This window comes from Pituophis catenifer, unplaced genomic scaffold (assembly GCF_029215685.1).
Source record: "Pituophis catenifer annectens isolate HBS135680 unplaced genomic scaffold, rPitCat1.0.hap2 SCAF_2, whole genome shotgun sequence".
Classification (NCBI taxonomy): Eukaryota; Metazoa; Chordata; class Lepidosauria; order Squamata; family Colubridae; genus Pituophis; species Pituophis catenifer.
Window position 1 is genome coordinate 81885348 of NW_027256882.1, and position 13751 is coordinate 81899098.

General features: G+C 33.9%; 1 protein-coding gene across 2 annotated transcripts in view; it reads left to right on the forward strand.

Moving 5' to 3' along the window:
- The window catches only part of PBRM1 (polybromo 1), a 57873-nt gene extending 48775 nt beyond the window's left edge, over window positions 1-9098 (forward strand). For both annotated transcript variants that reach the window (XM_070937040.1, XM_070937039.1), the window contains 4 exons: window positions 2002-2148; window positions 3844-3911; window positions 6378-6594; window positions 7751-9098. In XM_070937040.1, coding sequence (XP_070793141.1) covers window positions 2002-2148; window positions 3844-3911; window positions 6378-6594; window positions 7751-7923 — 605 coding nt within the window. In that variant the 3' untranslated portion in view covers window positions 7924-9098. The remainder of the gene's footprint in view (window positions 1-2001; window positions 2149-3843; window positions 3912-6377; window positions 6595-7750) is intronic.
- Window positions 9099-13751: the final 4653 nt, after the last annotated feature.

The following is a 13751-nucleotide window of genomic DNA, read 5'->3' on the forward strand; positions in this document are numbered from 1 at the left end:
TTCAAATATCCCATCAGCCACAATTTGGGAACTCTTGTGTGTCAGCTCCACATGCTGGGCTATAAGGGTGATAGGCTACTTTAGGACTTCTCTAAAGAGAATTGACAACATTTGCAACTTGCTTTGAATGCTTGATAGGTTCAGTATAAATACTGAGTATAGCCATTAGTTTATTGTTGGGCATTATATAGTAACCAGTGTTGTTTCCTGTTAATTCAATGTCAGACATGGAGTACGTCCTCCAATAAATTTCTTTGAGTATCCTTATGGGTTTTTTTTACATAAATAATATTCTTGAGAATTTGGCTTTATAAAATGTATGGAGATTTTCAAGGCTGTTGAGAATCTACTCCAAGTAAATTTGTGTTTTGAAGCATCTTAAATTGCGAGGATTCTTTTCTGTGAAGTTTAATCTTTTGATATGAATATTTTATCTCTCCCTTATTATTTTCATTAAAAAATGGAGATAGTGAACATACCTAATCCTCCTCCTCCTATTCTCCCCACAATGACAACCTGTGAGATGGGTTAGGCTGAGACTATGGCAGCTGGTTTTCATACCTAAGGCGGGACTGGATTTCACAGTCTTTTAGTTTCCCGCCTGATGCTTTAACTACTGGACTATCTTTCATTTTTTTTTTTTTAAAGGGGGTGTGGGTTGAGCAAAGACTTCCTGACTAGAGGATTCTTGTCACCGTATACATAATTCTACCCTTTTATCCAGAGGGCATCTCCATTCCTTACATCATACGAAAAACATTAGCAAAACTGTAACTATTACAGCATATGCTTATACTTATCAACAGTTAATAGAAGATGTTTGTTTCACTAGATTGATTTTAGCTATTAGACAAAGTTCACATAGCCATTGTAAATAATGAAAGTCATCCTGTACAAAAGATTTATTACTTCCAAAATCCTTTTCTCCTGTAAGTCGATAATAAAAATAATTAATTTGAATTAACAACTGTGGTTCCAACTGGAATGATAACTAATTTATGTACATCAGTGCTGTTTTGACCTTCTATGAAGCCTACAAAACAGCTTGCAAAGATAACTTTCCCCAATTCTTTTTTCCCCCTGCTATTATCTTGATTATCTAATAGAGCATCTTCTCCTCCATTATTTCTATCAGGGTAATAATCTTATTTCCCTCTCTGATGTTGCCCCACTTGGTTTCTTATGGATCTGCAAGAACAGTCCTTGCTATATTTGATATATTCCTCAGACTTCCCTTAGATTAACTCTTTCAGTTGTCCCCTTCTCTTAATTCTCTTCCTCAAGAGACATACCCACTTTGCTGCCACACTGTGACTTTTTTAAATCAAATATTTTATGTTTATTAGCAAATACAAATTATAGCTTTTGGCATTAGGTATTGATACTATCAGCATGACTTTCGGCAATTCAAAAATTTGAAATCATAATTGTAGAAGGTATTGTCTATGATGGAAAATGTTATGAAATTGCATCGTAGCTCAGGTGTGAAAGATCATGTCTCTCTCTTTAAATTGTTTCAATATTCAGAAGGTCTTAATGAGAATGAGATGAAGAAGAATAGTTTCTTCACTGTTGTTGAATTAATTTCTTACTTGTTTAAATGATTGTGTCCAGCATAAGTTAAATAGTGAAACTGAGTGCTTTTTTTCTAACAATTTATTTTCCATGCAGCTAAAAGACTATACCATACCACCAATTCATAAAGTGCTTATAACAATGTTGCTTATGTTCATATAACCAACAGGAAATTTACATGTTTGCAGTTAATATACTTTTAATGATGTAGAGTTTGTTTCCTTCAAAAAATTTGCCAGTTGGCTAATACTAATTTGTTATAAATATTCTATTTGTCATTGTAACATTGTTTGTTTTTGCAAAGTACTAATTGTAGTATTGTATGGCAATACTGAAGATGCTTATGTGTGGGTAGTGCACGTCATTATTAATTTGACCATTTTGCATGTCATTGATGCATGTTTGAAATTTGTTGTGTCCTTTAAGGCATGATAGGTGGCTATCCACCAGTGCTGCCACCTTTACAAGGCCCAGTTGATGGCATTGTTAGCATGGGCAGCATGCCGCCACTTCACCCTGGGGTGCCTCCACCCCATCAACTTCCACCAGGCATGCCAGGCATCCCACCACCGGGTAAGAATGAACCTCCTCATTCATTCATTTTCTGTTCTCACCCCATTTAATCAATTACTCTAGGAGAGGTTTGCAGCGTCTGCACTTGTAGCTCCATTGCTTGACTTTTACTGACTGTCATAGGTCTTGGATATTGAGCTGTTAATGTGAAAGTACAAAGAGAAATCTCTTAGATACAGATAATACATATACTGGTATATTAAATTTGTTGGCAAAGCAACATATGTGGTCAGTCCAGCATCAAAAGGAGTTAAAATGTAAAATGTAAGAACACTTCAATTAGTTCTTAAGGGCTTGACTTGATCAGAGATGTGGAATATTAAAGGCTTATATTTTCCATTCCCTGTGAATACGTCAGAAGTCTTGTTTAAAGTGGACTAAATCCAACTAACTCATAATACCAAGAGAAATCATTACCTCAGTCTGTTTTTTACTTCTACCTTTTAATATTGCAATCACTTCAAATGTGTACAGTATATCCTATTTTCAGATGCTTGATTTAATAGTAGGTCAAGTAAAATTTTACACCTAACCCATGATTATAATTTTTTTCAATACACTATCTTATATACTATATTCTAAAGACTTGTCCAAGAAAAAAAAAATCAGTTTCCATTGTAGTTAAATGTACTTTTTACATTTGCCCTGAGTATTGAAGTACATTGTTAATTACAATACATTCCTGGCTTATATACTTAAAATTGTATTGCATTATCTATTATGGTGAAAGTAATATTAACCAAAAGTTAAAGATTATTTAACTTTCTATTCCTATGTTTTTTAAAAATATAGACTCACAGGCAGTTTTGAAAATCCCAGTTACTTTACTCTTTTTTCCCCCCTGCTGCTAATTTTTAGTTTGCCTTTTCTGCATGCATTGGATAAATTTAGGTAGAAACTAATAAAGATTATGTTTGCATGTCATACTTAACTGTAAACAAGTGCTTCCAAACCATCCATCAGTGGTTTGGCAAGAGTTGTTTGGAAACCACAGCTTTCCATTTCAGGTTAAAGATGACGTGCATACAGTCAAAATTTGTGTCTCTCAGCATGACTTGCTCAGAAGTCTCTTGAAAAGTTATTAATTGCAAGCAGAAATATATTTTAACATTCTATAAATAAGGGGTACAAATGTGAGCATTTACAGTGGAATAAGAACAATAAATTATAGCATATATTTATGTGGTACACAGTTTATTGTTTACTATCTGTAGCAAGCGTGCTTCTCTGTTCTTAAAAAATTATCTCCTTAGATAGAAATGGTTATTTAGTAAAATTGCATGTTCGATTTTAAAGGATAGACTAAAGCAGAATTTTCACAAAGCCACCAGAAAGTGCTGAGAAGTATATGGAAAAATGACCAAGCACATAACCATTGGACCCATCATGCAGTGCTGTATTGAGTACTTGCAGAAATTCCATTGTGGTTATGCAAGGGGATAATTTATGAATCCAGTGGAAGGGATGTTATTATTACTGGATGAAGTTAATTAGGTGGAACCCAAAAACAAAACACACCCTAGACATCCAGATGACATGGTTAATGATACTGCTTTAAAAAAATACATTTTGACAAATAGTGGTTTTCACTTTTTTGATGTAACATTAGTTTGTTATAATAGAGCAGTATATTTTTGTTTTGTTTTGTTTTTAGCTTGGAATAAGATTGTGATTTTGATATATTTTAAAATACAGGTGTTCTAGGGCAAAATGTTTCCTCCATGGTAGGAGCCCCAGCACCAGGAAGTCCATTTGGGCAGCAGGTAGGTATAGAAAAATCCAATAAATCATATTCCGATATTGTCTTTTTTGAAAAAGAAAGGAACTATCTTCCAGTTCTTTAATGGATGAATAAAGGAGTGATAAGGAAATAACATCAGCATATTACAAATGAGTATATTTATAATGCATTTCTAATTTGCTGATGTAACCTTTTACTTGTAGGAATCAGAAATGCTGGATAATCTTTTTTAGTCTGGGAAGAGGTTTACGTGTGGATAGGGCTAGTAATGTCATAATATCAGCAGTGTTAGCTGGGCAGAATTTTGAAGAGAGTTAATTTTTCCACCTGGTTTGGGGAACTTTACAGAGGCTTAAAGGATCCATTTTGCCACTTAAACTGCATCCAAAATGAGAAAAAATAGTTTGGCTTAAGATTTTAAAATTTCATTTGGTATTTATATTCCCCTTCCCTAAAACCTCTGTATTTTTAGACCTGCATGCTCATGGAGAGTTTGGGGGCCTTAAATGACATTTTAATGTGATTACATGAAATCTTTGAGTTGTCCACACATGAGAAAACACAAGATATACCAAAATAAAGGTTGTGGTTAGATGAGGAGTTACAGGGTCCTTGTGGGGGGGAATCTGTTTATCTGGCCACCTACTTTATTAGATACACATCCCTACTAGCTGGTAAAAGCTACCCAGGCAATGATGTATAGCTAGGTTCCTGTGGTAATATCTGCTTTGTCGAGAAGAGAAGTAGTACTGCCTCCCAAGTCTTCACAGGGCCTGAAAGTCTTGGACAATTTTTGACTAGTCCTTAACTTACTTTGGGGGGAAGGTATATTACAGCTTAAGGCAGGGCTGTCAAACTTGCGTTGTCACAGCTTCGTCACGTGACATATTGGGACTTTTTCCCCCCTTTTCTAAACCAGGCATGGGCCGTGAGTTTGACAGCCCTGGCTTAAGGGGTCCTTTTCATTCAGGTTTTAGACAGGACATGGCACCAAAATGGCAACGGTCACACTTGCTGATGGCTTTTGGTGGATTTCTTATTTATCTGTGGTTGGGCTCAGTTGGTGATAGCAGGAGGGATTAAGCCAGAGACTCCTGATAGCAGTGCCTCAGGTCTTGATTGTTCTCACTCCTACTATCTAGATGAGACCATTCATTAGCTTGGGATAAGTTTTTATATCTAGTTATACCAACCAACCAAACGATGCTATCAAAGTCTTTCCCCAAAGTCTGGAGACTGTGGATGTTTCGATTGGGAGGAACAAGTTTAAACTTTAGCCTGACAAGACCAAGTTGCTGCAAATATTTGAACCTCTTGGATTAGGAGATGTTTCATTTTTAGTCCTGAGCAGGTTTGTGTATCCCATCTCAGGACATATGCTCAATTTGGGGTCTTCTTGGACTTATAACTCCTGCTTGTGAAGCAGATGATAGCTATGACCAAGAAAGTCTTCGCACAGATTCAGAATAATGCTCCAATTACACTCATATCTGGACTATGAAATCCTTAAAGCAACCATCCATGCTTTGATCATCTTATATTTAAACTACTGCAATATGTTCCACTTGGGATTGTACTTATCACTCGGAAGCTGCAGCTGGTGCAGAATGCTGCAGCATAAGCAATTATGGGCATATTGTGGTATGTCTTTGTAACACCACTGCTTTATGAGCTGAACTGGTTACCAATAGGCTTCCATATGCAATTCCAGTGGCTAGCTATCACCTGTTGAGCCTTTCATGTCATGTATCCCGGTTATGTAAGGGGTTGCTTGTTTTCCATAGTTTTTGCCCTTCCTATGTAATTTAGCAGTCAACATGTTCCTCATTGATTAAACAGTGTCACCTGATGGAACTCAGACCTTCTCTTTTATAACATCTGCCCTGTGGAATATGCAGCTCCCACCTATCCTATCCTAATGTTATTTAAAGGAGCCTTTACAACTGGTTCTTCCCCATCACCTTGGGCTAGACGGGGTGATAGACCTCATGGGATGATGTTATTTTATTTTTTTCTAAAGAGTCCACTTTGTATTTTTGAGTTGCATTGTTTTAAATTGTTACATCGTATGCTGGCTAGAATTATGATAGAGTTGAGTGGCCTGTACATTAATTAAAACATGGATTGATTTCTTTTATGCACCATTTGGAGCGTCTTGAAATATTTGGCGTTAAGTTTAAACACCTTTGTGACCTGTCATGGGCCATATTTCCTGCTAAACTGTAGTGCAGTTGCCACATCTTTAAAGCATTTTTGAATATTTTTACTCTTTTTATTGTGGAGTTCTTGGTGCCCTCTGAGCTTAGTTGTTCGCTTGTGGGCATTTAAGACTTATGATGTTGCCTAGCTAAGTATTGAAATGTCTGCAAGCAAACAACCTAGCTAGCTAATACTTGTCAAATATCCTTAACTATAATACTAAATATTTTTGGCTGTTCTTGATCTAACTTCTAAAATGCTTTCTTGATATTGTACTTTATATTTCTAGATAGGTATGCTTGGTCCCCCAGGTCAACAGGCACCACCTCCCTATCCTGGTCAAAACCCAGCATCTCAACAGGTCATGCAGCAGCCTACAACGCCTATGTTTGTCTCTCCTCCACCAAAGACACAGAGGCTTCTCCACTCAGAAGCTTATCTGAAATATATTGAAGGTCTTAGTGCTGATTCAAATAATATTAGCAAGTGGGACCAGACCCTTTCAGGTAAAATTACAAAGAAATGAACCTCTTAAAGAACGTTGACACTTTCCATATTCTAGCGTTCTTTCATCTTACCTTAGAACAGCATGTGCAAAGGAAAGAGTTTCACTCATTGTCCAATATAATTACACAACTCTTATTTCTATCAGTAAATTGTAGATTTTTGCAGTTAGATTTACTTAGATTAATGTTATGTGGAGAAATTTTAAAGGAAATTCTATTTTCTGTGCACTGATTCTGTATCTTTCCTTTTCACTTGCATGTAACTAATCAATTTGGTTATATATTTTACTAAATTATTCATATTTGTTCCATTTTTTTTAGTTGAACTGTCTACGGATTTACCAGATCTTTGCTACTGTAGCCCTGTTCAAGATCAGTTCCTATTTTTTGGTTCCATCTTATTTTAGTGCTAAATGAAAAATTGATGAGAAACAATATGGATCCATTGTTACTTTCCATAACTGACTTACACTTACCATGATATATCAATCATAGAATTATAAATTATAGATGGGAGCATTTAGGCATCAAGACTAATTACTTGTTCCCAAAATTCATCTTCCATTGTACCAACGTATATCTGTCCAGCATCTGATTGGTAGTTGATTGCCCTGTTGAACTACTATTAAGTTTTTTCTGAACCTAGAATTTTTATTTCTATAATTTAAAATGGTTACTCTGTATTTTATCATCTGGATAGATGGAAAACAAATCTTTATCTACTCTGTGATAATCATTCACATACATGAAAAATGTTACGTCTCACTTTCCAGTCGTTACTCAGTATTTTCATTTCCCTGATTATTAGTGTTGTCCTTTGAATCGTTTCCAATTGTCCATTTTTATCTTTCAGTAGGGTGACATAATGACATGGGGTCAGATTAGTGCAAATGAAAGAACAACAATTATTTTATATTACTTGCAGATTTTATTCTTATTGATGCAATATTTGTGTACTGACTTTTTCAGCTCATGTTCATCATCAGTTCCAAAATCTTTTTCACAAGTAAAATTCCCAACCCAGGGATTTCCCATCCTATATTCATGAATTTAAAACAGTAATATATATTTGCATGTTGTATAATGCATCATTATTGGTGAAGTATAATGACATATTTTAAGACAAGCTATCGCTTCTGTGCTTTTCTTGTTTCAGCACGAAGACGTGATGTCCATCTCTCAAAAGAGCAAGAAAGTCGTCTTCCTACACACTGGTTGAAAAGCAAAGGGGCTCATACCACAATGGCAGATGCACTATGGCGGCTTCGAGACTTGATGTTGAGAGATACACTTAATATCCGCCAGGCATACAACATAGAAAATATTTAACCTTTCAATGCCAACATATAAAAAAAATGTGGAACATAGCTGTTTTAGTTATTGGTGAGGGAGAGAAAATTGTTTTTATTGCATCTTATTGTATATTGCAAGATTGTTTTTTTATAAGGACATTTTTAATAAGCATATTTCACTTTTTGTTATATTATGTTGACTTTTCTTAAATATACAGACTTGTGCATATGGTTGACTTGAAAGATGATCTCATGCTTGGTTCTAAAAGCAAAGCAAGGTTATATCTTTTTTTCTTCACAAATTCTGATAAGGTAGGGAGGGTGTTTACAGTTTATCTTGGAAAAACATACATTTATGCCTAGACCATGTTGGCATGAGCATCCCTGTTTTTATACGGTAGTTACTTCTGGCAGGTACATCACATATGCTTGAAGTTTTTTTAAAAAATAACTCTGAAGTAGAGAGAAAGGAATCTGGTAAATACAAGAATCTAAATGTTGGTCAGTAGGAGGATCTCAGGACTTGAAATAAAAATGAAAAATAATCAAATACTTCAATTAGTTCAAACACTTGACATTTAGGAGTTCCAAGGTAAGTTTGTGCTGACCAATTTGTCATTTGTGAAGAGTCCTATAACCATGAACATTTACTTATGTTGCCAGTAAGCTCTGAGCTAGGGAGAGAATGTGTTTTCGGCTTCATTTCTCCAGAAGAAGAAATCACCATAGCAGTTGGGCTTGTAGAAATATGTGAGGAAGGATAAATAACTATAAGGGTGCAAATATTTCTTTTATGCTTTCTATTTAATATGATTCAGTTTTTGATAGTATACATAATACTTTTGCATTCTCAGATCGCTTACAGAACATTTATATATTTAACAGAACATGACATTTTTAAGGATGCCAAGACCTATCTATATTTAATACATTTTAATACTTTTACATTTCTACCACTGGAAAAAATGGATGTGTTGTTCTCTGAATAGTTACGGTATTATTACAAATAATGCAGATTTTAACTGATCTTTGAAGGTAAGTAACAGGACATGTACAAGACAGGCTTGCCTAAATGCTATCCATAATTTGGCACTGAGATTTGTATACTGTTTTTAAAATTGCTCTGATATAAACATTGCACTGCAGCTACTGAGAATTGCAAGTGCATAATCAGCTGCACTGCAGTATTAAAAGGTTTAACATAATAAATAATGTTTTTGGTGGGTATTAAAACCCTGATTTTGCATATCTTAGTTGAAAAAAGTAAAAAAAAACTATTTTCAAAAATACCTTCTTTTGGGATCACAGTTTTTACATCATTTTCAACTCCAGCATTTAGATAGTCCCTTTGAACATGAAAAAAATATTTCATGAAGTTTAATTTTCCTACTTAAAATTGTGTAGTTCACTGATTTGCTGCCTAATTTCATAAAACTTCCTAGTTTCATAGCCTTCCTCAGGATGGGACTGGCAGTTGATAGAAATACTATTTTTTTATTTAATTATAAAGTACTTTAATTAAAACTTAAATACTTTGACTTAGTGGGGAAAATATATGCATATAATTTTGAAAGCAAGTTTAAAAACATCAAATTTCATGGAGGTTTAGAGCAAGTAGCAAGCTAAAACTTACATGGTCAGAAAATATGTTTTTAGAAAAGTAGCTTGATTTCTAAGTAAAAACTACTTGAAATGAAAAACTACTGTGGTTTTCACTTTAGAAATTGTAGAATTAGGTAGGTATCCAACTTTCAATTCACTAGAATTGAAATATTCCATATACAACCCTGGTTTAATACAGATCTCCCCCAAAAAATGATGGCAGAGCTATTTCAGAGATAGAATTTATACTTCTAGGATATAGCTTTTGACAAATCTAATGAAACACTTAAAGAGATACAGTTATCAAATTAGGTACTAATATAAAATGTAACTTAATTGACATTACAGGAGAAATAGTTTATATCTTTAATATTTTATAATCTTTGGTACAAGCAACCTTAGTTTATATTGTTTAAAATATTTACAAACCTCAGAGAGAGGTTTGTAAATATATATGCTGCTATCTCCCAAGTTTATTTTTCCCTTCTGGGGTTTTCTTAGTTGACTTTATAGTAATTTTCAACATGGAAGCAGTTGCAATGTTGGGAGCTGCTAAAATACCGTAAATCCATGCATGCTCTTATGGATTGTGGCCAGTTTGTTTGATATTACCTCAGATAATGGTATTTTCAACAACAAAGTTAGAGGAAGCTAGCAGCACAACCTAATTCTTGAGTACTTAGAACTGCCATGGACATTTACTAATACAATCACTTTTGTTAAGAATTGCTAAAATTACACCAAAGAACTTGGAATTATTTATTTTTATTTATTATTTTTAAAACATTTTTTAAGATGAGACCCCTTTGGATGAGACACCCTTTGGATGTGTAATGCAGAAGGATCACTGCTGAATATTTTATAGCATTATCTTTCCCAGAGACCTTACCTAAGGGGCAGCTTCACCACTCCTAACAGCCTAGGAGTAAACAATTAGAACTGTAAATGAGGCCTTTTCTTTGGAAGTGCAGAGCACTCCACTTAAACTATTAGGCTGGCCCTAATTATTTTAAATTTAATTTATTCCAATATCATGTGTACTGGGGCATTTCAGTAACGTATAGGATTTAAGATTTGATGGTTACAATCCAGTATTGCACAATTAGCAGACGTAACTATTTTTAATTCTAATTTGTTGAACAGGAAAACAAACCATGTTTTATTTGTGGCCACTTGAATCCATTGTTATCTTCCACAGCCATGCACTGTATTAGAATAAAAGGACTTTGGTTATTCAAATAAAAGTATGGGAACTGGTTGGCTTGAATGGAAAAAATATATCTATTTCAGTTTGAAAATGATTAGTAGTTTATTGCCTATTCTTTATTCCTTACATTTTTAAAAAGCAAATCTGTATATTAATTCAAGTCAATGCGTATAACTTTTTTCCAGCATATATGCTTTTGGACCTGGTTAATCCATGCCTCATTTTTACATCTGGTTGTATACTCCAGTGAGTAAAGTGATCATTAGTCCATGTGCATGTACTATCAGTTTGTCTTTTTTGAGGCTTTTTAATTTAAATAAAAATAGTTTATAATTTGGATTAACCAGGTTTGATTGTTCCATTAAGATGTCTCATTTTTAGTTCTAGATAATTTTACTATAATTCTAACCATGTTCTGTAAAGAAATCACTATGACATGCAATGTGTACATACTGGTTGTTACATTAGATACACAGAACAAGTTTAAGACTTAGAGAAAAATATGCACATATATCCTACATTCAAAAACCTTTCCAAAAAGAAACATAACCAATGAGCTTTAGAGGAATACCGAATTGTAAAATTGGTACACACGTAGAAAAGTTCACATGCATGCTAAGCCATTACTTGTTTTTTTCATGGTTAAGTCACAACAGCTGGCTTCATGCATCATACTAAGTCAAAACCAAGCTAATCGCGTATGATGTGTGAAACCTGTTGGTATGATTTGTCAGCTATGATTGATGGCTTAGCATTATGAGCAGACTATAGTATTTGGTTGTACATTAAACATATTAGTACAATCTCGATTTACTACAGTGTGTGAACTGAGCCTATACTATAAAGGTATTATCAAATTCTATATATCTCTTACAGGACTTGTTTATTAATGGAAGCAAAATAACACTTAAATAACCTTAATTTTATGGGCTAGGAAAACAAGTCTTCCTGGTTTTAAAGTCCATCTTGGAAGTTGGTGTGTTTTAAACCAACTTTAATCAGATCTGGGCTGATCAAAAAATTGAACAAAAGGATCCATTTTCTCATGTGTACAGGAAGCATTAGAATGGAAGTGCACAACTTGGCCCCATTGTATTTCACCATAAACAACGGTCTATTGCAATTGCCCACATTTGATAAAATAACAAAATTCTTGCAATATAGCTATGCTTACGTTATAGATTTAAATTAATTTCTGCTCAGTATTTTTAGATTTAAAATACAGCAATACTTTTCCTTTGATCATAGATAATGAGTTTATAAATTTAGCAGACGGCCATACATTACATTTTTACATTTTCTTCTTTGAAATTTAAGTGTAGCCTTTTCTCTTTTGCTATATATTGTGTATATACAGTGACCATATTTTCTTAGAAAAAATAAAGGGCAAAACTGGAAGAGGTGCATAATCAAAACACGTTTGTTTAAAACTCTGCTTTACAAAAGAAAATTCAAGATCAAAACCAATAAAATAAAGGACAGCTGTCTGAAATAAAGATGGTTCTTTATAATAAAGGACAGTCACTATATGTATATATGATGACAGGTGTGATTAGTATCAACTTTCTATATGTTTAATTTCAAACTAGAAGTTTTTAATAGCTAAAAGAGAATAATTTGTCCATCAATAATAAAATGAATAGTTAAGTTGCTTGCTTCCAACTTTTGGAATAGATTGGACCTGATGGATAGAGTTTCAGCAGGATTATCTGTTACTGTTTTTGTTAAATTCTAGTAAGCTCATACTTGTTAGTTATATAGACACTTGTTTTCTATTAGCCTTTTCCAACTGCTTTCAGTTTTTTTAAGCACCAGGTTCCTCTCACATAACTCTTTGCCTTTGCTTTAAGCATCTAAAACACTGAAGTGTTAGCTTCATTATTAATACTGGGCCATTTATTCTCAACTATTTTCTCCAAGATCACAATTCAAAGGATTTTTTTTAACTAGCATTTCTGATCAGGCAAGTTCCATCTGAGAAAAACTATAGCTTTTACAATAAATACATTTTATATTATTTATATAATTGGCCATCTAACTTAAATGACTCAGCTAAGATGAAAAAAACTAAGCAAATTCTCATGTCAGATATCTATTTCATAATTATAGTCGCTGTCCCTGTGAATTTTTAACCCTTGGAAATGAAGTTTACTATTACTGTTGCATTTGTTTCATTAGATGGGCATTGTGTGTTGACATCTCAGTGGGTTTTTTTTAAGAAACAGATTGGCTTTTGCACTCTCATCTCATTTATCAAAAAAATCCTTAAGGTTTCTTTGCTTCAGCCATCCAAGCAATGCCAATTTATCTAAGGTTTTTGGTGTTTCTCCCAGAAATTTCAATTCCAAATTCTATTTATTTTAATCCAACATTTATCCTGACATTCTGAATACAAATTAAAATAAATACAGTATTGAGGCATAGTAAAGAAGCTTGGCACATTCCTTTCCACTATTTGAGATATTTACTTCTTCCATGTTTCATTCTAACTGTTGTATCCAGGTTGTCATGCAAATTCTTCAGTGGCAAATGAGATGATCTGGTACACCAGTCTTTTCATGAGCTCTTTACAATTTCTTATGACCCGTCTTTGGATATTTTCTCTATTATCCATTTGATGATGTGACCTCAGGTTTCTATTTTCTGAATTCGGCTTGTATATCTTGGCAGTTCTTATACCATGTATTATTGAAGCCTGGATTGCAGAATTTTGGGCATTTTCTTTCTACGATGTAAAATTATTGAGATATCTAAAAGGCCAGGTTGAAGGCATATCATGCTGGAAAAAATGAAGTTGCAAAGAGTTGACTCAAACTTGATAGTAGTTAATAAATCATTTTATGTTAAGTGCAATTGGCAATTTTGAGCATTTGTTTATAGGGTCTTTTGGTATTGCAATATAAAAAGATAGTTTCTTGTCCCCCGGTTACTACTCTTTTCCATGTCTGCAAGAACCTCTCTAATTGCATCAATTTAAATGTTTTTAACCAGTCCTCCTGCAACTCTGTTAACTCCTGCAGCTTTGTTATTTCCTAGGGCCAAATTCACTTTCCAGA